This window comes from Colletes gigas, unplaced genomic scaffold (assembly GCF_013123115.1).
Source record: "Colletes gigas isolate AHSC1104 unplaced genomic scaffold, ASM1312311v1 Colletes_gigas_Sc00001, whole genome shotgun sequence".
NCBI classification, from domain to species: domain Eukaryota; kingdom Metazoa; phylum Arthropoda; class Insecta; order Hymenoptera; family Colletidae; genus Colletes; species Colletes gigas.
This window is the reverse complement of record NW_025106630.1, coordinates 3,763,120-3,790,750: the sequence shown is the minus strand read 5'-3', so window position 1 is coordinate 3,790,750 and position 27,631 is coordinate 3,763,120. Positions and strand designations below refer to the sequence as shown.

General features: G+C 39.8%; 1 protein-coding gene across 1 annotated transcript in view; it reads left to right on the top strand.

Moving 5' to 3' along the window:
* LOC122397691 overlaps positions 1-27,631 on the top strand; it is a 475,319-nt gene that overhangs the window by 399,410 nt on the left and 48,278 nt on the right. Inside the window, exon 4 of the mRNA XM_043397029.1 lies at positions 17,232-17,366. Coding sequence (XP_043252964.1) covers positions 17,232-17,366 — 135 coding nt within the window. The remainder of the gene's footprint in view (positions 1-17,231; positions 17,367-27,631) is intronic.

The following is a 27,631-nucleotide window of genomic DNA, read 5'->3' as shown; positions in this document are numbered from 1 at the left end:
AATGGTCCTTCGTTAATGTTTTGTACCTCACTTTCGAAAGAAGCTGCACCTTGCCCCAGTTTCTAGAATCACCTTATGTATACGTAACGAGACAATTTCAACCGGAATAAAACATTCCGAGTCCTTTCTTGTTCCCGCTCACAATTACATGGATCCGTTAGGACGCGGAACGCTTCAACTACCGTGTTTGCGATACAAACGCCGAGAGAAGGAAAACAAGCTTTAACGACGGTGAATAAAGGAAACGATACAAATACGGTGCACCGTCGTAAATAATTATTTATCGTTTTCGCGTCTATTCTTCGAATTTAGCGTGACTTTGTCCACGTTTCGGGAGACGAAAATTGGGTAAACGAAGCAGTCGTCGTCCTTGGAGTTGAACTGTAACGGCGAGAGTAAAGTAAAGGATATCTGGAAGTATTTTCATCGCGGCGGATCGTCGACGACGGTGGAGCTTCGCGGGTACGAACGTTTACGTAATTTCTAAAGAGTCACACTTTTTCCGTTGAAGTCGAGCTCTCTTTACTTCGCCAGGGATTAAAGCTTCGTAAATATAACCGCCTTATTGAAAGGGAGCTCGCGAAAGAAACGTTGCGGCCGGGATAGAGGAGAATGGACGAGGGAAGCGGACGGGACGAAGATGGCGGATGACAAGGAGGACAGATAAAGAGAGTAATTTTCGTGGGTACACAACCCGTAATTATTAATGTCACGGATGAGACTGCGACGGTGAGGCTTTGCAAGCTTCTGCATCTTGGGTTACAAGACAACAGGCTACCCGCGTAAGACGTACGGTTATAGCGGACCATTTTTCATCTCTCGCTGCCGTAACAATCTCTTCCGTTACCGCTCAGACAGGCCATCTGCGAAGAGAAAGAGGAAAACATATTTTTTCCGCTCTGTTTCACAGTCTCGCATTACTGCGTCATTAACCCTTTCTGTCTTCATTTTCAACTCCCCTAAACAAATCGAAATGAAATCCGAAACGCATGATTTTTTAAATATTCGCGAGACTTCGATACAATAACGAACGATAACTTGAGATACAGATAGGAATATATTGCATTTTTGCTCTGAAAATTTGTTTACTTTTGACGAATATTCGCGTGCGAGATTTTAATTACGGTCGCGAAAAATTCTGGTTGCACAGAAAAAGCTTTTACAACATGTAGAAAATTTAATAGCTCGCCCACTGTTGCGGCGAAGAGTAAAACTTGAAATTACCCAGACTCTACGTACGGCACTGGTTCTTGGTCAGTCGTTCGAATAAAACATTTCTGTGATTGTTTGCTCGTTATCGAGATGAAATTTTTATTTCGTTGGCGATCGTGAAACGCGTTGAACAGCACGCTGTTAGGAAAGAGTTAAACATTCAGTATCGATTGGAAGATCTTTATTAATGAAGCGTGGACACTGAGGTGGATGCACGATAACGGGCGATTGCCTGTCTGTCGAATTAGTCGGTACGGATGATTACTCCCGAATGAGGCTGCGTCGATGACTGGGGTAATTAGGCGGCTCGTCTCTTCAACGTTGCGTTACACGAACCGCACCGGCTGCTGCCACATCATTGAACTGACATTATTTCCGTGACTTCGGCCTGCATAAATATAAACTGTGGTATGTGACCAGTATCGTTTAACCCGATGACAAGTGATGCTGTAACGTTACAGTCGGGCTGAAAATTTCCTTTCAACTGCTTTGCAAACACTAATATTTCGAAGACTGATAACGGAATGAAAATTTAAAATACGTTCGAATATGTATTCGTAAAGTATTTCGTGAAAATGAGTAGACCACGAGTACGAGTGCATAAACTTCCTATCATTGTATTTATTATTGTCTATGTAGCAAAGACTGTTTCATTTGTGTGCAAATACATTGTAAATACATTTGCATAGCATCTGGGGGAAAAATTTAACTCGATTTCGAATAATTAAGGTTCGTGTCTGACCAGTAACGTGGCTGTACTACTTAAATCTAGTTTGTACGACTTTATTCGAAATGTGTACAAGTTTTGCTTATGGAGAAGATCAGATACGATTAATGCATTACTAATTTGTGGAAAAATACATTTTTCAAATAAACAATTTAAAATAAGTATTTGGTATTTTTAGGTTGTTACTGTAAACTTTTATTTCCGTTTTAACTGATTCAAAGAAGATTCGAACAACATTCGTTTTAACAATGGATAAATTTTTCAATTTCCTTTGAAACGTGAAATCAACGTTATTGTACACTCAGTATTCATCAGTTGAAAACCAAAGCGCGTATTTCCCTTGCAACCTTTATTATCGTGCTGCTTTTTCGATAGGGGATGCGTTTCATGAAAAAAGGTTATTTGTAACTTCTACAAATGCAGATTAACTTAACGAAATTTATTATCATTCGATGCACACGAACGTCAATATTGATCATTTCGCCTCGTATCGATCAATTCCATCTACATATGTAATCTTTATTAAAATATAGGTCGCCGTTAAGGCAGAGTGGTTGAAACGGAAAGGGCGTGAATTCCGGGAGAGATAGGCCTATTCTACGATCTATCGAAAGATTAATGCATCGGGCATGTACGAAGTACTCGTCGCTGGCCCCTCGCCCTTCCGACGGACATCCCGGGTTGCAGAGTAAATTCTAGTTTGCGCGTGCATTATCTCGGACGGTCGCCGATAAATATTTCGCGCGAGTGTTTCGGCCGTACGCGCGGCTCGGTACATTGGAAAGCCATTATGCGCGGAACGACGCGCCCTGTCCGCGATTTACGCCCGCTGTGTTCCGCCAATGCACAATGGCGTCACTTAATTCGCGTCGAACGACGTCCAGCGTGTTCACCTGGACGGTTCGATAGTTCCGTCGTTGGAACTTTAAATTCTGGTGCGGGCCATGGTGACGCGGTAAGGACCAGAAACTTTCGTCCCGACCATCGAAGCTCTTTCAACAGAATGCAATTTTTAAACGATCATAACTCCTACAATAGTGAGTGTATTTCATTGAAATTTATTTCTGAAGTAGAACTCCTGGATATCCACAAAAAAGTACTAAACAACATTTTCGTAAGAGGTCAATCAAGTTTATTAACAATCAAAAAGGGATTTTTAAGAAAAATCGACTGGAGGTGGACAAATTTTTCGATGAAATTAAACAATTTCAAATTGTTCTCAAAAAATTATTTTTAGTTGCGGGGATCAATTACAATCATTTTTGGTGAATACACATATCACCGAAATCCTAACCATTTTTGAGAAAAAAATTCAAGAGTTGGACAAATTTTTCGGCGAAAAGAAATAATTTCAAATGATTCTGAAAAAATTATTCTTAGTTGTGGGGATCAATTACAATCATTTTTGGTGAATACACATACCCTCGAAATCCTAACCATTTTCGAGAAAAAAATTCAGTAGGTGGACCAATTTTTCGGCGAAAAGAAAACATTTCAAATCATTCCCAAAAAATTATTTTCGATTGCAGGGGTCAATTACAATCATTTTTGGAGAATAGAGATAACCTCGAATTCCTACGCATTTACGATAAAAAAATTCCTTATCGAAAATACACTGTCTGACCAATGGTTGACCAATTCCCCTGAAATTTCATGCGTACCTTTAAAAAATCATAACTCCTGAACGGATTGGAGGATTTTAAAGTTTCAAAAGGCGTACTACGCGTATTTTAGTGTAGAATATTTGCAAATTCTAAAAAATTCCGATATGTTGTTCTTTAATCCTGTAAAGTGAGAAAAACTCGATGAAAATGGTCGAAACTTCAAACGACCATAACTCCTACAATAGTGAGTGTATTTCATTGAAATTTATTTCTGAGGTAGAGCCCATGGATACATACAAAACAGTATTAGACAACATTTTCGTTGGATGTCAGTCAAGTTTACTAAAAATCAAAATGGAATTTTTAAGAAAAATCGGTAGGAGGTGGATAAATTTTTCAACGAAATTAAAAAATTTCAAATCGTTCTCAAAAAATTATTTTTAGTTGCGGGGATCAATTACAATCATTTTTGGTGAATAGACATAACCTCGAATTCCTACGCATTTACGAGAAAAAAATTCCTTATCGAAAATACACTGTCTGACCAATGGTTGACCAACTCCCCTGAAATTTCATGCGTATCTTTAAAAAATCATAACTTCTGAACGGATTGGAGGATTTTAATGTTTCAAAAGGCAAACGACGCGTATTTTAGTGTAGAATATTTAGAAATTCTAAGAAATTGCAATAAGTTATTTCTTAACCCCGCAAAGTGAGAAAAACTCAATAAAAATGGTCGAAACTTCAAACGACCATATCTCCTACAATAGTGAATATATTTCATTGAAATTTATTTGTGAAGTAGAGCTCAGGGATACCTACAAAAAAGTATTAAACAATATTTCCGTACATCGACACCCAAATTTATTAAAAATCAAAAACGTCGGGGTCTTAAATTCTGAAACTTTCATCCCGACCATCGAGGCTCTTTCAACAGAATACACGTAGTCCTCTCTTACGATGGAACCTTTTTAACGGTGATTAATCGAATTTTAAAACGATAGAGTAAATTCGCGCCTCGACGTTGGTCTCTCGAAACGTCTGTTTGATTATCCGAGCAATAATATACGTCTTCTATTAAAGTTCGCGATAAGAAGAACATAATTATCGGGAAGAGTGAAAGATTGCGAAGATTCGGGGAACCGTGAGCTCGCCAGTGCATTGTCCCGATCCTAGATCCGCCGCAGAAACACATTCGGTGCTTAAGAATTAACGTGGCCACTGCGATGGCTTTGTTCGAGACTTCCCCGGCTCTCGCGTCTTATTACGGACAATCCCTGAAGATCTCGGATTTCAATTCGTCCCTGGTTCTGAGACGAGTGCCTCGGATAGCGCCGGTTTCGACAGAAGAGCCTTTGTGCACCAGCAGGACACCCATTGTCCACTTCGCTCGCGCCCTACGTGCTCATCCATCGCTTCTTCTTCTTCCTCTTACACCCCCTGGCTCCCTTCGCCTAGCTATCGTTGTCTCGAGTATCTCCAAGGAATAGCGACGGACACCAGACTCCGGCGAGACCTTCGCGACTGCTGAACACAAGCACAAAACGCCACTTTTACACACCGGAATCCAACACTTTGTTATGGGTCCGCCGCGCCGTGGCGAATTTCGCTGCGACTCTTCTCGAGGGTTTGCATTAAACGGATTTTCGTCTTCTAATTGGACACCGGGAACTCCTCCCGGGCACTCTTCCCCGGCCCTTTTCGAACGTCGCCCAAATTGCTCACCGCGAATTGAAAATCATTTCGAAAGCTTCCTTTATCCAAAGTAAAATCGTTCTTTAATATTTTAGAACAGTTTGATGGGGTGGCTCCATTCGTTTGCAGGCGTTCTGAAATTAACCCGTCAAGGGTAACGTGATAATCGAACCCAACGGAAAATGGATATGTATACTTATATGCAGTTCTAATGATCCAGAGAAAGAGACGATCCTTGTATCGCACGCGATCCGATCGGCGATTTTTAAGGCATCGGTGAAATGAGTTGTAATTACGAGCACGGCATGAAATTCCTCGAAATTCGGCACGCAATATCGCGGCTTAATGACGCCCGTCTGTTAACGAAGGATTATGATACGCTCGTTAAATCGCTCGTCAGGGGAAACTTTTCCAGTTCCCTGCATTAGGGTTGATCGATTGCTTCGTTTCAGCGACGGGAAAAAGCCGGAAACTTTCGCAACGCCGGCGAATACGTCGCCCAGTGACAGGGGTCTGATTTTTTAATTATATATTTTCGTCCCACTGAGAAACAAAAAGGTTGTTCCGTAACTAAGACTGACCGTTTTCAAAACACGGAAAACCTCGGGCATCGGCGAAACGATCGATCAAACTTGACAAAAATTATGAGCATCGCGTTGCACGGTTGTCTAAACACATAAACGACTATCATTTTTAATCCCCCGTTGCATGGATTTCAATTTAGCTTTCGGAAAAAGAAAGTATATAAAATTCAGATATTGAGATCGATGTTGTACATTTCGTTTTTAAGTATCGTGCTTTCTGTTTCCTTTGCAATATTGTTCAGTTTTCGCAAGGGAATATTTTTTTATACATAATCTTGGATTATGTACGGTTTCGACGTAAATTTTTCGCCGCTGGCAGCATAAACGCGCTGGAAACGGATATATTTGAAGATCAAATTGCGAAATTGATCCTGGACGGTTTCGATGGAAACCAAACTCCAAATATTACAAAAAAAAAATAAACCCGGAAATTCAATCTGCGATCTGTTTTACCCGTTTGTGATATTTCCATAAATACGACATATTTAATTCATTTTTCGTTTAAATTTCCATGGAAGTTGAAAAGAAAGAGTCGATTAAATTTTCAGATTTCGTTAATTAATAGGATCATTCTGACAAACTGAATATTTCATTAGCGATTTGTAATGTATTTGTATACGCTAAATTCGCTTTGATCCCGGCTACATTGTTAAAATATCGTCGAGACGAAAGGCGAAAGCGAAGGTGTCGCGTATCGGGCGACAATCAGGATCCGTTTTATTAAAAATACTTTGAAGAATATCGAGGCTGCTGGTCGACGAGGCGATATTTGGCCCTCGCTAATGGATCGTGACCGATCGAACGGCACTTTGCAAGTGGCTGCGTGGTCGATGGACCGTAGCTCGAACGAGCTAAAGGAAACTGGAAGAGAGAGAATCGGTCGCGGAAGAAGCGCGACAGTGTCGATGACGATAGTAAGTCCAGGTGAGAGCACCCTGGCTTTTATTTCGTGTATTGGTAATAGCATAGAGTGCTTCTCTCGAAGTAATAGAGGCTTGAAGACCCCTTAAGTGACGTTCGGCACTTTACGATCGCTCTTTACAGACGTTCCCTCTGCCTCCTTTATTCCCAGGTGGATCCCTCTCTGATATCTTTTATCGAGCAAAAGGGTGAAAAAGCGAACGAAACTACACGCAGGATATATCGTTTCCTCCCATTTATTTCTTCTTAACCTTTTCAGACTTTACGTAAATATCAATGCACCTGGACTTTAACGATACGCAGGGAATCTATGCGAAATGGAAGTCGACCGCGTAGGATGATATTTTTTCGTACGAAGGTTCGTTTTCGAATAAATCGATATCGTAGATTCGTCGAGTAAGCGTGCACTTGACTATACTGTAATCCCTATTTCCGATTCAGACTCTCAGTCTTTGTCATTCCGTCGATATGCTTGTAGTAATCGAGAGTACATCGACAACGATCCTCGCGTCGGTGTACCTAGAGAAGAATGCGAGCAGGGAACGGGTAAAAGGGAGAATTATTCGCGCATTCGAGCATTTTCAAACAGAAATTACTCTGGAAAATGTTCACGGAAGAACAATACGTAGGGCAGAATTATGGTGACAGGGAAATGTGAGTCATTAATAAAAAAAATTCTACAGCAAAGAGCACCTTGTTTTCACTGCTTTACTATCTAATGTAATTAATAACACGCATTGTAGTTTCTTTTATTTATTTATTTCTGACTTTTCGACGTTCAGAAATGTTATTTTTGTAGAAACTATTCAACCAATACTTAACTCATATTTTAAGTACATTTAATAACTTTTTTATCAAGTTTACTCGCACAGATGCGTGGATAGAGAAACTTTGCAAACGACACGTTCGCTTTGTATGCGTTACTTTCGGGTCACGCTTCGTAAAATGGTTTAAAAAAATAACTCTTCATGATTATTCTCGTTATAAAAATCGCCGGTGAACCCATTTTCGCGTCGAAAAGAATGCTGCTGACAAAATAATGAAATTTTCTCTTAAATATCGATAATTTACAATTTTTCTCTCGATTAAATCGCGCGAAACGTTCGTTGGAATTTTGTTCCCCCATAGAAATGGATTCGATATCCAGTAAACAACATTTTTTACGTCCCTGTAACGATCGAATGAAGCGGTATATAAACGAAATAACGTGACTTTCTGTAATTTATATCATCACTTTATATCCCCTCTACTAATCAGTCGAATAATGAAATTTTCTTCGAATTAAATTAAAACTAATAAAAATAAAATATTTCGACTATAATACATACTTCTAATTGGCTTATGCGATGCAACTATTTACTCGAAGCTCGAAACATTGAAACTTTGGGAGCTCAGACTCGACTGGACAGAATTTTACAGAAGAAACGATCTTCCTGCATTTTAAATGGGTTGAAACTTCCACCAGTCAGTCGAATAAAGAAATTTTCTTCGAATTAAATTGAAACTAATAAAAATAAAATATTTCGACTATAATACACACTTTAAATTGGCTTATACGATGGTAAACCAAATTTTACCGTAACTATTTACTCGAGGCTCGAAACAGTGAAACTTTGGGAGCTCAGACTCGACTGGACAGAATTTTACACAAGAAACGATTTTCCTGCATTTTTAGTGGGTTGAAACTTCAACCAGTCAGTTAAATAAAGAAATTTTCTTCGAATTAAATTAAAACTAATAATAATGAAATATTTCGACTATAATACATACTTTAAATTGGCTTATACGATGGTAAACCAAATTTTACCGTAACTATTTACTCGAAGCTCGAAACAGTGAAACTTTGGGGAACTCAGACTCGACTGAACAGAACTTTCCAGAAGAAACAATTTTCCTTCATTTTCAATGGGTTGAAACTTCCACCAGTCAGTTAAATGAAGAAATTTTCTTCGAATTAAATTAAAACTATTAAAAATAAAATATTTCGACTATAATACATACTTTTAATTGGCTTATGCGATGCAACTATTTACTCGAAGCTCGAAACATTGAAACTTTGGGGAACTCAGACTCGACTGGACAGAACTTTCCAGAAGAAACAATTTTCCTTCATTTTCAATGGGTTGAAACTTCCACCAGTCTGTTAAATAAAGAAATTTTCTTCGAATTAAATTGAAACTAATAAAAATAAAATATTTCGACTATAATACACACTTTAAATTGGCTCATACGATGGTAAACCAAATTTTACCGTAACTATTTACTCGAAGTTCGAAACAGTGAAACTTTGGGGAACTCAGACTCGACTGGACAGAACTTTCCAGAAGAAACGATCTTCCTGCATTTTAAATGGGTTGAAACTTCCACCAGTTAATTAAATAAAGAAATTTTCTTCGAATTAAATTGAAACTAATAAAAATAAAATATTTCGACTATAATACACACTTAAAATTGGCTTATACGATGGTAAACCAAATTTTACCGTAACTATTTACTCGAGGCTCGAAACATTGGAACTTTGGGGAACTCAGACTCGACTGGACAGAACTTTCCAGAAGAAACGATCTTCCTGCATTTTAAATGGGTTGAAACTTCCACCAGTTAATTAAATAAAGAAATTTTCTTCGAATTAAATTGAAACTAATAAAAATAAAATATTTCGACTATAATACACACTTAAAATTGGCTTATATGATGGTAAACCAAATTTTACCGTAACTATTTACTCGAGGCTCGAAACATTGGAACTTTGGGGAACTCAGACTCGACTGGACAGAACTTTCCAGAAGAAACGATCTTCCTGCATTTTAAATGGGTTGAAACTTCCACCAGTTAATTAAATAAAGAAATTTTCTTCGAATTAAATTGAAACTAATAAAAATAAAATATTTCGACTATAATACACACTTAAAATTGGCTTATACGATGGTAAACCAAATTTTACCGTAACTATTTACTCGAGGCTCGAAACATTGAAACTTTGGGGAACTCAGACTCGACTGGACAGAACTTTCCAGAAGAAACGATCTTCCTGCATTTTAAATGGGTTGAAACTTCCACCAGTTAATTAAATAAAGAAATTTTCTTCGAATTAAATTGAAACTAATAAAAATAAAATATTTCGACTATAATACACACTTAAAATTGGCTTATACGATGGTAAACCAAATTTTACCGTAACTATTTACTCGAGGCTCGAAACATTGGAACTTTGGGGAACTCAGACTCGACTGGACAGAATTTTGCAAGGGAAACGATCTTGCTGCGTTCTCGATGGGTCGAAATTGCATACGAGTAACGCGAGAACGTCGGCGTAAATCCAGCCGTGCATCTTCCGGGGCTCCTTTGATGCCGGTTCGCGTATTTCTTATTTTACGGGGGATCCGAAACCAGGAGGATGGGCATCCCTTCGCGTCAAAGTTCGCCGGAGTTTTTCGGCCCCCAGACCCGTTGCACGTTTTCGCGTACAGCATTACCGGATGCGTGCTTTTTTTTCTGCCCCGTCCGCAGGGTCTGCCTTAATTATTTCGTGGACTTTGCCGCCGGGGAAATTCGCCTCGTTTGCTCCGTCCACAACCGAAAGCTCGAAAGGTTCGTCCAACGCGCCGGAAAAATCGCGAACGCTTTTATTAAATTGGTTCGTCCTTTCTAAACTCCGAATTTAGCGGTGGAATTAATATTACGACGCACAAGAACTTTACTTCGAATGAAATTCCGAGTCTCTCGAATCGTCATTCTTTTATTCCGTTTCCATAACATCATGCGAACCGCGTGGAACGATGACGCTGTGACGCGACTACGTTGATGTAAAGCACTATACAAATTCTTCTCCGTTCGTGGAGAACGTCAAGCTCGTTGTACTTTCTGTCCAAAGCAGACGCATGATCCATTCCTGGAAACGGGATCAGGAAATTGAGGGCCCCCGCTACGAGATAGATGAGTTTCCCTTGTAGTGTTTTCCGACACGGTGTGTGGGTGCACGATCGCGCTCGTGTGTTTCTGCATCGATGTTCCCCGATTATCCGAAATATAATCTAGTGGAATCCTCGGGCATACGTTCTTTACTCGTCGAAAAGCTTTAACTCTGAAACGATCCTGGCGACGAGATCCAATCTGCGATGTACATAATCTCGGAGAGACAGCTTCGAGAGTACGGCGTGTACGAAAGTTTCGGTTAGGTCGACGGAAACTTGATTAGAAACTGCGCATCTTCCGTTGGATGCAAAACTCAAATAAATCTCGTTCACCAAAAATTCAACAATTTCGTTGTCAAACTATTTTAGTCGTCGTTCCACGTTCGACTGTTATTCGTCTTCGAACTTACTTTCTGACCACATCGAATCCTTTAAAGCTCGAATCGTGTATTGCTGAGAGAAAGGATGATCAGTCTCCGGATTAAGGGGAATGTGGTGGCACGAGCAAGTCGAATGTCGAGTAACTTTTCAGTAACGTTCTTTTCGCCTTGAAATGGTGGGCTTGAATTTTTCGTAGTTTTTAAGGATTAAAACCTCCCGCATCGAGTGCTTATTATTATTTAGCAAAAATCAAAGTTCAAGAGATGAAACTACCCTTTAAAGTTTCACTCTGTAATCAATTATATAATTTTTTTTAAAAAATACACAAGTGCACCCAGTAAGTTAAAACGCTTCAAAACACTGCATTTAACACCAAGAACCATCGTGAGCTTGACAACCTTCGCAAATTTCACGTTCCACCGCTTTCGTTCGACACGTAACATCTTCACCCGGTGGCCAATTTTCGATTTCTAAGCAATCTCGAAATTCTCCGACGAAAATCCAAGGTAACTTTCGTCCAGTTTCACGGTGATCCTTCCTACCAGTCGTTCCCCCGATCCTCGTGCATCTTCCCCGTCCGGCGATTCGTCTTTATCAAACGCGGTAAAAGAACAGAACGACGTCGAGGAAGAAAAGACGATCGAGGGGGGGCGAGACGGTCGCGCAACCGAGAATTCCCGGTGAAACTGAATTTTCCCCGTCGAAGACTGCAAAGTGCAGGGTAAAAGAGCAGGTAACTCGCTTCCACGAAACTTGCTGCCGGTCGTGGGAGAGAGGAGGACTCCCGTCGAGGTGTATAAAGACTTGGAACGAAAGGGGTCCGGGAAGGTCTTTGGCGCTTGAAAGATTAAATCGCCGTGAACGTATTTATTCGGGCTTTCAAGGGGACCACGGATACCATATTCCTCCAAATGGGATTCTACGAAGCGTGTTACCCGTCGAACGGATTGCCGGCATTCCGTGATCGATGAAGAGTCGACTGCCGCGATTTCGTGCCTCGTTTGCGACTATTTGCCCCGGTACTACATTTTCTGATTTGCATTGGACGGCGAACGTGATCGAGAATTTCCAACTACCAAACGATTCTTTCGACAAAATATAGAATTTTTACGTTGAACATCGCGGGGCTAATAAACAGACGTCGAAACTGGGCGAGAAATTTATTAAACGATCCCGTATGTTGAGGGGTTGAGCAAAATAATTTAAATTTGGTGAAAGAAACTTTCTGATGTGCTTTGAGAAACTTTCGGAAGGTAAATACTTGAATCACAATCAGTGGAATCTTGTGACAACCAATAACAATTTATTCTACGTTGGTTAGCCGAAATGTACAAATTCTTGAATATACTATTGATGAGTGGTGTTTAAGAGTCAATTTTGATCTGGTCTCTGGGCCAAGGTTGTCCAAGAAGCTAACCAGGCCATGGGAGGCAGTATCGGTCTTAGATTGATCAAAAATTGCCAGTATACTGGCCAATCAGTTTGGAGGCGAAGTTGATCGGTGGGAGGTGGCATGTAACGGTTATTTTTAATAATTTTCCCTCGTCTGGTGCCGTGCTTGGTGCTTAGATGTGTCCTGCGGTACCTGACTCGCCATAAAACAGTGTAAATTACGAATAAAGAGAGTACCGAACGAGCTGGAAAAATCGTCGAGTAAAAAAAAGTGTAAATTTAATCGTCAAACTATGCGCAACAGATTTTAGCTTGACATCGGTAAGGAAATTTCAATGTCACGTTGCGGAAAAGTTCGTAATTATACGGCTCCCGTGCCAGGTTCGACGCCTCTGAAATTTCCATTCGATTTCAGCGCGGTTCCCGGTGATTATTATTATTAAAAATACATAGCGTCACGACGCTGCAGAATCGCGAAGTTTAAATTATTTTTCACCGAGGTCGTTTGATCGCCGCACAGTGTCTCGAAGGTGCAACAACGCAGGACGCTTAAGGCTAATGACTTTCCGTGTCGCGTTATGAATTTTAATGAGATTTATAATTACAAAGCAGCTCGTGCTTTCTACCCGAGTGAAACGAACAAGAGATAAGGCTGTGAAAGGGGTGCGGGGTGATCGATCGTTTAGATCATAATTCTTTCCTTTTGTTACCTTTGGCATCGCGGTTTATTTCTCGCTCTGCACGCTCGCTTCTCGCTTCTTTATCTTGACTGCGTCATAAATATTTTATAACCGATAGGAATGAAGGTTTCCATTCGATGAAACGGAAACTATTCGCGGAGTCAAAATACCATTTTTTATTTAAACGCGAATATTTTACGTTCGCGTTTACAGATTTAATTTTGTTTGCGTATCGAACGATTTCGATGAGAGGATTAAACGGTGTTAAGAAGTGAATATTTAAGAGTCGTGGAGTTAAATGGCGCTAAAGTAACATTCTATGTTAGAACTTATAAAAGAAAATTTTTAAAATCGGTCGTGGTAGGTTTATTGTTAAAAAAGTCAACGTGCATTAAGCAACAATGATTTATTCCAATGCAGATTGTTACAATTTCTCAATATTCGATTTTCTCGATATCGAATGAGACTCTGGGTACTCGAAATAAAATTTTAGGCCCCGCCAGACACTCGACTCAGCCTGTAAGGCAGGAACGAGAACGGAGAAATCTCTTTTAATCCGTCTGTTCGGCGTCCTCGTGCACGGGGTAGGTCGTAGGTTTTCGAAGGTGCCAACCAACCGGTGAAATTCAACGAGGAGGTGGTCTCGAACACGACCCACCTCGATCGATAATCGAACAGCCAGAAGGAGCGTTAATACGCGTAATCTCGCCATGCGTGCGTTGGTAGGTGTAGTAAGCATGTACGATGGCGACCTGAGCGCAGATTTCCAAACATATCAGAAGAGACAGTGAGTTAGGGCTTCTTAGAAATCTAGAAACAGTCATTTATCTTCCGAAGGCCTTATTACTTCCTCCTTTTGTTGTCCTCGAGGTTGGATTAATTTTTCTCTACACTCTTATTAAACGAAGAGTAGTTTGCAAATGTCAACCGACTGTCTGAGATCGATAGCGCATAATTATGACATCAATGGAAACGATTCGATTGCTGGTGAAGCTAAGGTAGCTCATATTTGTTGTCAGGGTGTACGTGCAAGGATAGTACGAAGACAAATAGACGGTGTTTGAGTTTCGTAGAGTGTATGGCTTTCCTAAGGATCGAATAGGGATCTTGACATGAGATAGGCGAATGAACGGTTCTGTCAACCAGCGACGTGCTACAGTGGAATCAGATTCAACCGATTCCTAGAACCTATTGGAAGGGTTAACTCCTACCACATGGTTCAACTGCTGCTGGGTTGCTGAAAGGGTCGAAGGTAGCCATCTGTAACTATATTTACCTTGGCTTCTAAGTCTGCTTTATATTTCACGCTGGCTAAAACCACTCTATAGTCGAAGTCGCCTCTGATAAAGCTTTGCACCCAACGAGTTCTGCTATACCGCGCAGTATTAATTAGCACCACGCACAGTGACCATCGCCCGGTCACTATAGAAACGTCCATTCGTCGTAGAATTTTCCTCCTAGCGTTTCCAACCCCTCTACAAAGAGCGACTGTGTCGCAGTTGAAGCGAATTGAACTGAAATATCCGTTATGATCTGCGTCGTCGTTAGATTTCGAGCGCAAAGAACAGAGCACACACACGTTTACTCTGTGTCGAGCAGAGTGGGTGGTCGAAGGAAGGTGGTAGAAGGTGGAGGCGACGAGAAAAGGCTCACCGTGCGTGTGAAATTCGCTGATATCGTAATAAATACTAGATTTCCGGCAAACTCGCTCGTCGGATTGGAACTTTGTCGCTATAGTTTGCTAGGAAGCTTGTTTCTCGTTAATTGTTTCCATTAACGCGTTGACTGGCACGCCAGACCCCTCAAATTGTCCACGAAAACGAAAATTCAAGAATCCTATTTTGAGAATTAATCTTTTACTCCTATATGAGTGACGTGATAGCCTAAAATTTAGTTCGAATAGTGTTAAAACTGTTCCCCTTAAACTGGTGTCGCGTATATAAGTTTGGTTCCGTATTCGACGCGAGAAACATGAATATTGACAGAGAAATTAACATATTACACGGAACTAAAGCAGTACGTCTTACAAGATTTACCTTGTTAAGGTACACAAACTCTTGGAAAAAAGATAAGATGTGGAATAGAAGTATGACGGGGATGGTTGAGAACATTGGTGGTGGAACAGGGTATAGGGACATGCAGGTTCCCCTCGTTCCTCCGAGAAAAGGTTCTCGGACCAGAAGCTTCCGGAACGATTATAACGATTTTCATGGTAAACATTTGCCCATAGCTTACGCTTGCTGCTGCGGTTCAAGTTAAATTGCCTTCAAAATTGCATCCCCCTAGTGGCGCTGCGTTATAATGGTAACCCGGCCACCGACTCGGATCGTTCGCATAAATTTCACCGCGGTGAGCTTTGCCAGAACTCGCAACACGTTGCGCGTGTGCTCGTAATTGAGCGAGGATAATGATAAACAGGAAGTTTTACGCGGATTCATCGATGACGATGACAACGTTGTCGGAATTATGCGTGGGCAAGCCTGGTCGTGGAATTTTCCAGCTCTCTCTACGTTTTTCATTCGAATTTCTCGCTTTGAATTTTCGACGCTTGTTAGGGGAAGCTGTAATTTATTGACAAAATGTAAATATTTCATTTCGAGGGAATTTTTATACGCGAAACACATCACAAGTTATTATCACGTTCTTTTGGAAATTTTATCTTGATCCTATTTTAGAGTCGAAGAAGATACCGCAGCTAATATAAAATAAGTTTAAATATTTGAGATCGTTGATTATAATGATAATGAACTTCGTACTTCAACTTTGCTACTGACGGAACCCATCTGCTCTTCAAACAATGTTCAAAATTCGTTCGCCTCTTTGTATTTATTTAGGAAAAGTAATTATCGTTCCGAGCACGAAGTACGTTTAAGCAGACGAATGTATCAAACTATTTTTTTCGTTAAATAATTCCAAAATGTAGTGAATCTGACGATCTTGCATGAAATAACTGATAGAAGAATTTTTTTTGAGTCAACAAAGTCGAGGCATCGGTGGCCTGGAAATTATGATATATCTTCATAGGTGAAATTAAGACTAAGCTTACTCTCAGAGAGATTTAAGAAATCGCGTCATTTTTCTGTACAAGTTACGGAACGACGTAAAAAAATCGAAGAACTTTTACCGCCGAGGCTCTGAAGCGAGCATAAATTTTCTTTCTACGAACGATGTCATAACTTTTCACAAAGTTTTCCTCGTGCAGATCTAAAACTTTCAGTCGTGACAGAATTAATACAAAATATAGAAACTAAAAGTTGAAACAGCAGTGTACACTATTTGTTATTGCGTCTATCTCGCTGGTGGTGAAATCGAGCAAACACGATCAACAAAATTTCCCTTTACGGTCATCTTCGCGCCACCTAATCCTCCTCATAAAAGCGTGCTCTCTGGAAGAAGAAGAAATCTCGTGTGTGCAATACGCTGCGAAAGAATCGGAGGAAAGCTGTTGAACGAAAAAGACGATACGTTCGGGAAGGAATATTGAGGCAGGAATCCAACGCGAGGATTCTGCGGCAAAACAAGTCGAATAAATAACACCGTGTGGCTTTCTTGTACGTTTCTTTGTCCTTGTGATTCATAGCGTTAAATTGCTCTGCTTAATCCCGGCGATATTCGTATTCGTTCTTATTTTCTTTCTTCTGTAGTCTTACAAATCACGTTCAAGCCGGTAATTAGTTTTTCCAGGGACGGGAAAAATCGTAAAAAGAGGCGGACGAAAGGACAATTTATTTTTGTACTTCGCGTTATGAAAATATCAGAAAGTAGATATACGAAAATGTCTTTGAGACTTCAGATACCTTCGGTATTTTTCCCCGTTTTTTATATAAACGTTTCTCAAACACGGTATTATTGTTCGATATGAAATTAAACGGTCAAAAATATTTCAAGGATTATTTTTCATTCGTTTCACCAGTATTTATTATTCTCCATCATTGGAAAATAACATAGATGTTATTACGAGTAATGGAGCGTCCGGAAGTTCTGACCGTGTTTGTTTAACAGATGTGCTTCAAATTAATTGAATCATAAGCTAACAAAAAATTTTACGAGATGTAATATACCGTGATGTTTGTTTCTTATGGCTCGATAAATTATTCTGACGTTATTCCTCTATTTTCCAGAGCTTGCCACAAACTCCAGCTGGCGGTGTCGGTGGAAAAGGAAGCGGAAGTGCTGGCGCCGGTTCTGGTATGGTCAATGGTTCCGGTGCCGATCATCAAGATATTCGTGACGGTGCTGCTTTAAATACAGAACACGTAAGGAATACTATTAAAATTCTATTAAAAATATAATACTCTAGATTTAATAAAAGGAAGTTGTTGTACATACAGAGAATTAAAAATCTTCCATATCAGCGATGGAATTTTAATTACGATCGTCGTATATTTCAATATTTCCTTGGAAGAAAATTAATAATTCTCGAGAGACGTTGTAGTGTCTTATATAATTTATTTTTTTTAAATTTGAATACTTCTAGCAATCGTAATAAACTGTTTAAATATTTTTACGTGAGCAGAAGAAAATAAATTTTTCTCTTAGTAAGTTTTGTATTGTTTTAATATAGTTGTGTGAGAAATTGAATCGTTAAGCTCTGCAATACGTTTGGACGTTCAAGTTCAAGAATAGCCTCGAGTGTCTAGCGTTCGATGGGAAATTTTAATCGCTCGAAAAGATTTTCTCGGGAGGGGAGGGTGGGGCAAGAAACGTGGCCGGGTCGCGGCACAAAACCGTCTCGTAAAAATTTCGTCACGCTTTCAACTATAACGCCGCGCGACGGAAAAAGCAGCAAGTTCCAGACCGAGCGAACAAGAACAAATCGCCCGTTCCACCGACAATGATTGCCGTTACTGTTCTTCGAAACTTCCTTAAAAGTACCTCCACGAGGAAAGTTTCGCAGTGAAAGCAACAAAGTGAGTCATTCGGCGTGCCGCGGGGCATTGTTTGCTTTCTTTCGCCTTATTTCGTGGCTACTTTTATATCGTCGGATGGCGAAGTCCGGGGAGAAATAAACGAAAGAAAAGACAGTCGACATATGCGAACGATCGTGAAAATCCACGCAATTACTCTGCTCGTGAGTAAAGATAACTTCGTCTTTCGATACTTCGTCGAAAATAGAAAACGAGGTTTAATAAATTCACTATTAACCTCCTTCTAAATTCAGTTTCCAAAATTATTTATAATCTACGTTGAATATAAATTTTATCACGTTCAAGAATATTTCGAATTTTGTCTCTCACAAGTGCTTGAGCACTATTCCTATATAAAGCGTGTTCGACCACCCCTGGGATAAATTTTAATGGGAGAATTTAGAGACCAAAATAAGACGAAAATCGAGAATATCAATTTGAGGCTTCGTTAAAAAGTTATTAAAAAATTAAATTAAAAAGTTTCAAATCATTCACGGGAAAATTATTTTCGGTTGCAGGGCACAATTACAGTCGTTTTTGGTCAATACACATATCCTCGAATTCCTACGCACTTACGAGAAAAAAATTCGAGTAGGTGGACAAAGTCGACAAAATTAAAAAACTTCAAATCGTTTTGGAAAAATTATTTTCAGTTACAGGGGTCAATTACAATCACTTTTGGTGAATACACATAACCCCGAAAATCTACGCACTTTCGAAAAAAAAATTAGAGCATGTGGAGAAAGTCGACAAAATGAAACAATTTCAAATCGTTTTGGAAAAATTATTTTTAGTTACAGGGGTCAATTACAATCATTTTTGGTGAATATACATACCCACGAATTTCTATGCACTTTCGAGAAAAAAATTCGAGTAGGTGGACAAAGTCGACAAAATGAAACAATTTCAAATCGGCTTGGAAAAATTATTTTCAATTACAGGGGTCAATTACAATCATTGTTGGTGAATAAACATACCCCCGAAATCCTATATACTTTCGAGAAAAAAATTCTTTATCAAAAATATTATGTGTAACCGGAAATGTTTCTATAACTTTTTAACGAAGCCGCAATCAACAAATCCCTGATTTTCATCTTATTTTGGCCTCCAAAATCTTCCATTAAAATTTTTCCCAGGGGTGGCCGAACACCCTGTATACACTCCTCGATCGACCTTTCAATGCCGCAGCGTGTGAGGCCCAGGTCTTCCTTATTTCTATACGTTTAAGAATTCTCTGTTGTTTGCATATATCTCGTAAATTTTTAATAAACACATGTTATAGAAAAAGAAGGTCCAGGACGAGAAACGCCTCCCCTTTCCTCCTCCCCTAGTTTATGGATAGTGTCTCCACCTCCCCAATAGTTCATAAGACTTTCGATAAAACCTTGTACCCAGTTAACAGTTGAACAATTGTCATTGAAACGTGGGTGGAGCAAATCCACAATGATCCCATAAGGAATGTTACGTAAATCGATCCCAGTTTATTATTAGGAAGATCGAGTTTGGCTTTCGTTGCAGCAGCAAAAACAGCCCCGCACACGATCGATTCGATCAACAGGATTAAAAAGCCCCTCCCGGAAGACAGTTCAATCGGAAATCGGCTGGACATAGCCTGGAATTCAGGAATTAAGCGATTACTTCCGAAGTTAACCATTGTTCGAACCGGTCCATCAATCGGACCTCCCTTCAGGCTTCGACCTCCCGGTCGATCCTCCCTTCCGATTTTCGCGCGTTGATCCATTCGCACGGAATTAAAACCTTTATCTACGTTTCTCCGCCTGCTTCGGCGAGCTGCGAGCAGCGAAAACGGACGAGAATGTGGCTCGGGTGTGGTGTGAGGGCAGAAAACGATGGACCCGACGAAGGGCGATGCTCGGGCGAAATATCTGCGATCGTTTGTTTCGAAACGTTCAGTTTCCCGTTAGAGTCGATAGTCACGTCAATTTTTACGTCATCTGACTTCGCAGTTCCCCTTTCATAGTTTACTCGGTCTTTCCACAGCACGGTAACGCCTCCAAAGTTGCGAATCGAAACTCGAAGCTTGAGACTTCGCTACTAATTTTTTTAATTTGGAACGTAAGCGTTTTCGAGAGATTTATTTCGAGTAAACTTTCAGCAGATACATTAACTTTCTGGTATTTGATTTGAACATTTTTGCATTAATTCTGACTTACACGAGGTAACTTTGAGGAAAAGTTAATTTTATAGTATCGCGCGACGAGTAGGAACTACCCCTGTCTAGGCAATTAACAGAAGATCAAATCTAAATAGGAGATAAAGACATTTGCGTTGCAGATTACGATCAACGCGTGGTAATCTACAACGCAAATGCCCTCTCGCGTTTGTTTAGATTTAATCTAGTGTTAATTGCTCGAAAATGCCTAACTTCCACGAAATGTATAAAATAGGATCCTCTGCTTTACAACAATATTTGTCACGATTGTATCCATTGTTCGTGATTCCTCCGTAAAAACTTCTTCGTTATATATTTTATTCCCTTGGAACTTTTCTCTTTTCCCTGTCTTCGCTTTTTCGCGATACGGTCTTTTTGTTTCCCGGTCGTTGTAAAGTCTTCCTTATTTATACGTCCGCATTTTTCTCTTCGTTTTCTTGCGTGCAAACGAACCTTCTCCAAGCTTTATGTTTTTCATTCCTGGTCCCTTCGCTCTTCCCTTGACGATTTTAATTCGTTCCTCGTACCGTCTAGTTCTTTTGTTTCCCCCGGTCCGCCGTCTCGTTCTATCGTTCTCGGTCACGCAGGCATTTTTCTTTCTCCCTTTGGCCGCGACGTCGGTGATTCTTTTTGCAATTTTCGACGATGTACTATCGATTTACATGAGGCAGCAGAAAAAGCTCGCCTTCGTCAATTCCAGAGCCGGTTATATGGATTCTATAATCGAAAACCGAGATAGGGCCAGAGGAAAATGAGAGGGGCGCAGACGAACATTTCATCTTCTCCGGAGAGGCGAGAGCTTTCAGCAAGTCATTGGACCTTCGACGTAATACGTCGGGCGACTTTTGTGAAACAAATATATCGATGTCTGTGAAAAAAAAAATTATTGAACATTCAAGCATATTTTCGGCGAAAAACGCGAATTGTTTGGACCTTCTTTTTAAAAATTGGACTCGTTGGTTGTTCTGCAATTGATTAGTTACGTTCAAAAGTGAAATCTCATTCTCCCTCGTTAATAACTGTCCCTTCGTGCAATACTAAAATAATGTGATCGATTTAAAGGGAGGAAGTAAAAGAATATTATAAACAACAGAGTTTGAGGAAATAAAGGCCATGGTTTAATCGACTGAATTGGAGCAACTTATTATTAAATGTAACTTATTTTGAAAAATAATTGTTAATTTCACGTGCTCGTAATATTTCCATTTAATTTTTAACCGTAATCTCTATTAACAAAATATAGTTTTAATTGTCTGTTTATTGTTGCATCGCGAAAAATTTGCTAAACCAATTGCAATGAAACTTTTAGCATAACCAAAGTGTGATTCGAATTAAAATTTAACCCACTCGACGTCACAAAATTTCTATCATAAAGGGGAGTTATGGGAGTGTCAACCATATAGTTTACGATACCTCCTTTACCGTTGCTTTTATAGCAAGAACATGTGTAACAAAAGTGGTTGCAAATTAAATTTGGAAACTTTTCTGTTTCGCACAAATTTTATCTAGAGTTAGTAATAATCGATATTTGTCAGATAAACTAGTGCCTTTTTTGTTTCACGTTATTTACTTGGTCGTAGCTGGAGCACAGATGAATTATACGTAAGTTATCCCAGGGATTAAAATGTTATTGCATTTAGGTGTCGCTCTGTTTTGATAATATTTGCATTGGACGTCTCCAGGTCCCAAGAACTGTAGTTTTCGAAATATAAAGTAGCAAATACGACGATTCGATAATTCCAGACTGCGCGGAAGCTAAATCCCGTCGACTTAACCATATCTCCATAGGAGTTTCCTACGTTTCGACTTATCTGAGTAGGGCAGTTAGCCGGAAACCATGCTGACTGTGAAGTTGCTCCGTACTTCCCCCTGTTAAACACGCTCACTAATTCCTTAATAAGAGAAATCCTGAGAGTACTCGGGATCCACAAACTTGCGCTAGCAATTCCTGTGCCCTCGCGTGCAACGCTGTCAATTTACTTATCAGGTAATTGTCGTGATTATTGAACACGCTCCTCCCGGAAACCAGAAAATGGTAGAAACACCATTAGCGTTCATTGAGCCGTTAAATAGCAAGATAATCGACACAAATTTTTAACATGCATTCGGTTGTAGCTTTGTAATTGTTCACTCAATTCTTAATTACAATTTTAGACGTTGAACAATCGATTTTCTAATTTTAACTTATTTAACCACATGACGTTCGATTTAATTTTGTTTAAATTTGTTTTACTAATACCTTGTGACTGTAAAAATCTGTTGATTTTAATATATAATACTTGACGACGCGTGAGTAGCCTCATGAATGTGAAACTTGACATCAAGAATTTGTAACGAATCAGGCTCGTCATTGTACGATAAGGGGTTAAAATAAAAGGCAAAAAATATAACTTTCAAAGTTGTTTTCCATCTGCATATTATCGAAACACGGCGTCTACGTGTTCGTATTTTCTTATACGATGCATTCTTCGAGTAATGTTGATGAAAATTGCTAAAATAAATCGGGTATATTCTCAAAAAGTTGTACAGACTGAATTTACCGTCACCTCCATACAATGATTCCTAATACACACGTGTTCATTTTAAGAATCGTTGATCAATGTTTGACCAATTAGAACGAAGAAAAAAAATGTCGAAAGACCACACGGGTAACGAATAACGTGTGTTTTTCCGGACAATTATCCGTGAACGTAGGGAGATTTTTAAGCGGGAATATTACGCCGTAAAGCACGTTCGTCGTGAAAATAGTCAGTGCAGCGAGCAGCCGGAAAATTAGTCGGCGACATTCAGTGAAGGGAGACCGGAAGTACCAAACGACGACGGCCCGTGGATTCGCTCGGCCGAGCACGTACACATCCGGCTGCGTTTTATTTTCCTCGACTCGCGCCACTGGACGGTCGTCGCTAGGGGGAAAAAACTAATTCCGTAATTGCGAAGCAAATTTCTTTTGCGTGGAACTTTACCAGCCCCGTCCATTCTTCCCTTTCCCTTCGACTTCAAAACATTCTTCGTCTTTGGTTCTCGACGATGCTTTGTTTCCCGTTCTCTTTTTCAAAAAAACCACGCCCCCTCTATACCGCCGCTTCCATTAAGTCTCGCTTCTGCTTATTTCCGCCCTCGTTTTCCGCCTTACTTTACCTCAACCGACTTCGTACCTTTTATTTCGTTCACCTTGCCCCCCTCGCCCCCTTTGCATTAGATTCCACTTATTTTTCTTATCCAGAGTTCTAATACATCCTTCCTCGATCCTCTTATTTGATCTTTCCGTCTTTCTAACTTCGCGTTCCCTCTTGTTTTTAATTGCTGTTCGCTTCGATTAAGCTCTCTTGCGTCCTTGTTCTTTTTCTTTCGCTCGTCTTTTTTTCATCTTGCTGCGACGCGAAACTTCTCGAACAATTTCTTTGCGAGCTCGTTCTCGAATCGATCTCTTTCTTCACGTTGCGGATCGATGCGCGAACAGGTTAAAAATTCGCTGTAATAACGTAACCGATCCATCAATTCGGGAAAATATATTTCTTTAGCAGTCTTCGACGACACTCTGCGCGATAGCAATGGGCTCGACAAACATTTTTTTTAAACCAAAGGCATGGAGGTATTCGATCTTAAGAACTTTAATTTTGTCTCATCCCTTCTAGCACGAAATCGAATATACAACAGTTTTAATTAATTCTAATTTATTGTAATTAATGACTCGCAAGTTTCTCCCGGGGGCTGTTAAGAAATTCAGATATTTCAGGACTTATAAGCCTCCGGAAACGTTAAAGAGCTCCAAGATTTTCGAGGTGCACTCAACTCCTCTAATCCTATTACACCGCGGCGAGGGGAAAGGGACTGTTAATTTTTTAATTCCTCTCGAGCGGTCGTCTTTTTCCTCTGTTTTCTAGTTTTGCGAGACTCGTTTATCGTCGAACCGTTCTTTTCTCGTATCTCCGGTTCTGTTGCGCTCTTTGGGCACTTTCATCGAGTCCCGGGCCTCGAAGCCTTCCTTTTTCATTTTTTTTTTTTCGTCTTCATTTCATCTTTTTCGGGCCACGCTCTAATTTCCATCGGTGTTCTTTGCCTCCTTTTGCCGCGTCGTCGTTCCTCAGGATGCGCTGAAAGTACGCTGCCGCGGGTCGCCCTATTTCCGTTTCGTCGATGCACCAACGGATCCTTATTATTTAAATTTTTAGGCCGTGAAATTACAGCCGAGCGTGCCACAGAGGTAATAATCGGACGGATGTGCATGACTACAATACACGGGGATCTCTGTTACGATCTTTTGTACGTAGGCGTTTCCGACACAATACGACTAACGATATTCATATATCCCGAAAATCTCTATTTACGAGGCTTCAAACAACTAATTAGAATCAATTTTCAATCTCGAAATTCGTATAGTCTTCTATATCCCCTGGTGTGTTAATCGAAATATCAGTATTAACCCTTTTAGTGCCGAGCGAAAAACGGGTGCCTATGCGAAGAATACCGAGCCAATTTGACGAGTTTGTTATGGTTAGAAAAAAAGCTCATAAAAACTAAACTAAGAATGATATTTACAAAATTCAAAAAGCAGCATATTACGAAATAAAGAAAGAATAAAGTAATGTCAATTGCATTTCAATATTTATTGCAAATCATATAAATAACATAATTATAAAATATGATAAAAAGCATAGAAACAAGTTTCTCTTCTACAAACAATATTTACACATAAGAATAATCATTGTTTGATCACAGTTTTATGTAGGTCACGTAGCATAAAGTATAAGTATTTGATTTTCAATGATTTTTTAATAAATACTCTATTCAAAATTTGATGAGGCTTTGTTAAAAAGTTATTAACGTTTAAAGTGGAGCCTGTACTGAAATTTTTTCTTGAAAACGCGCAGGAATTCGAGGGTATGTCTATTCACCAAAAAGGATTGTGATTGACTCCCACAACCGAAAATAATTTTTCCAGAACAATTTGAAATTTTTTTTCCACGTTGAAAAATTTCACACCTTCTCGAATTTTTTTCTAGAAAGTGAGTAGGAATTCAGGGGTATGTGTATTCGCCAAAAATGATTGTAATTGACCCCCGAAATTGAAAATAATTTTTTCGGAACGATTTGAAATTTTTTTTTTTCGTCGAAAAATTTAGGCACCTTGGTCTGGGTTAGGTCTGGATTAGGTCTGGGTTAGGTTTGGGTCAAGTCTGGGTTAGGTTTGGATTAGGTTTGGGTCAGGTCTGGGTTAGGTCTGGAAGAAAAATTAGATTTTGGGTAAGAAATTTTTTCTCGAAAATGTGTAGGATTTTGGAGGTATGTGTATTTACCAAAAATGATTTTAATTGGCCCCTGCAATCGAAGATAATTTTTCCAGAACGGTTTGAAATTTTTTAATTTAATTGTTAATAACTTTTTAACGAGGCCTTAGTCAAGAAACTGATATTCTTCATTTTCGTCTTATTTTGGCCTCTAGAATCTCCTATTAAAATTTTTCCCAGGGTTGGCCGAACACCCTGTATAATATGACGACTCCAGAATACATACGTTTCCGCCACAAAGTAGTGTCGAGTTGCTGGTTCGCTCGAGCGAAAAGGGCTTCTAGGGCAAAGGGTTAAACCCAAAAATAATTTTTTAAATGCTTTTGCAATAAAATTAGACCCTTTATAATGTTTTACAAATTTTTTTTGAGACAGATCTTTCTCCTAATGCGAAGAATAAGGCACCATCGCATACGCAACGATATATCGTCGTTCGGCACTAAAAGCGTTAATACTCGAAATTATTCCAGAACACGATTCTTTCGTTAGTCGTATTTCGCCTCCATTGTCCTTCTTGTTGTTTGCTCTGTGTCTGTCCTTGCCCAAAGCAGGAAATGAAAAACGCAACGATTAAACGAGAACAGGCAGTCGAATTAAAGTTTCATCAACCAGCCTTCTTTTAGGCTGTGGACTCTTCTCCGCTTCTGAGTCGCGGTAGCCTTGAGTTTTATGGGTCATGTCCGACAGTTAGTACGGAAGAGCCGTTAAGGCATTAAAAATGTATCCCTCTGATTGCTAGAAGCGTACGTATACCAGGGAGTTTCCAAAATTACAACACAAACGGGAACAAGAAGCTACAAACTTATTTCTATTTTTGGTACGTTAAAATATCTGACTAATTTTTTGAAAGAACGGGCTGACAATTTTTGCATCGATTTCATTAAAATTGCAAAACCAGAAAGGGATTGAATGTACAAAATATAGAAATATACGTAGATCCTGTTTCAACTGCAATAGCATCGACAGTTTAAATTGAACATATCTACATTCTTCTAAGAATCATAACTCAGAGTTCGTTACCCTAACGAGGCTCGAGGTTATCGATTAATATCCAGTAAAATGAAAAAGTGTCGCGAGCAAGGTGTTGATATTAAGCGTGTTGCGTGAGATTCGAGGGGAGGAAAGTGCACGATGTAACGACGAAATAGCGCTGAACGTTTTATTAAGCCGGAGATTCATAAAAACCACGGCGAGCGGCGCACGAAAGGGACGAAGGGCGAGAAAAGCAAGTCGCGCTCGGACGAAAACAATAGAAAAGAAGGGAAGACTCGACGCTGTATAACAAAGGATCCCGACCAGCGTGGCTCTGAATTCTCCGTCCTTTCGAGCCACCTTTTCGCTCCCCTCGGTCGTCCCTATTTTTCCTAGCGCATTGGTCGGCACTTTTTCCTTTTCTTCGGACAGTATAACGTGGAAAGCGTCGGAAAATGCTCGTCGCTTCCGTGACCGCGCCCCTCTACCACGCGCGAGCTCAAAAGCGATCGCGAGGATGCTTTATTAAAGCTAAAGCCAAGCGTTAAGCAGCCGACTCGGTGCGTTATTGTCGTGGTTGCGTCGAAACAGGGGGCGGCTGACACGCGTGTTTTTTTTGTTTTCCGGACAATTGTCGGCGCGAACGACGATTCAAGGGTGGTTCTCGAGCCTCGAAAGTCCGATTTTCCATTCTCGAACTTCGCTAACCCGTCGTCTTTCAAATCAGTCCGGGATAAACTGAAAAAGAAATTAATTTTTAGGAAATTTTACCATAAATAATTTTAATTATACTAACTTATCTGATTTGTGTGTTCCTGAATTTATTTCACAGGGATAGTCGTTGAACAACTTCTACGATAAATCGCGAACACGAAAGCTTCGCGATTAATGCTTTCCGGGAAAAGATTTAGCAAAAATTGTGTAATTTACATTCCAATTAAAATAATTCACAGAATATCGGAGTAAATTGCTCGTCTAATCGTCTTAACTCGTCGGTTTCTCGGGCTCGATTAAGTTATAATGAATACATAATTATTCGCTCCAATTCTCGCGCAAATTAATTGCAGGACGGGCTATTTAAATACGGTCCCTTAATAAATGGTATTTTCTTTCAATTTACAAGAAAAATGAACGAGGATGCTTGTTCATTCTTTTTCTCGTCGCGAACCATTTTTATTTTC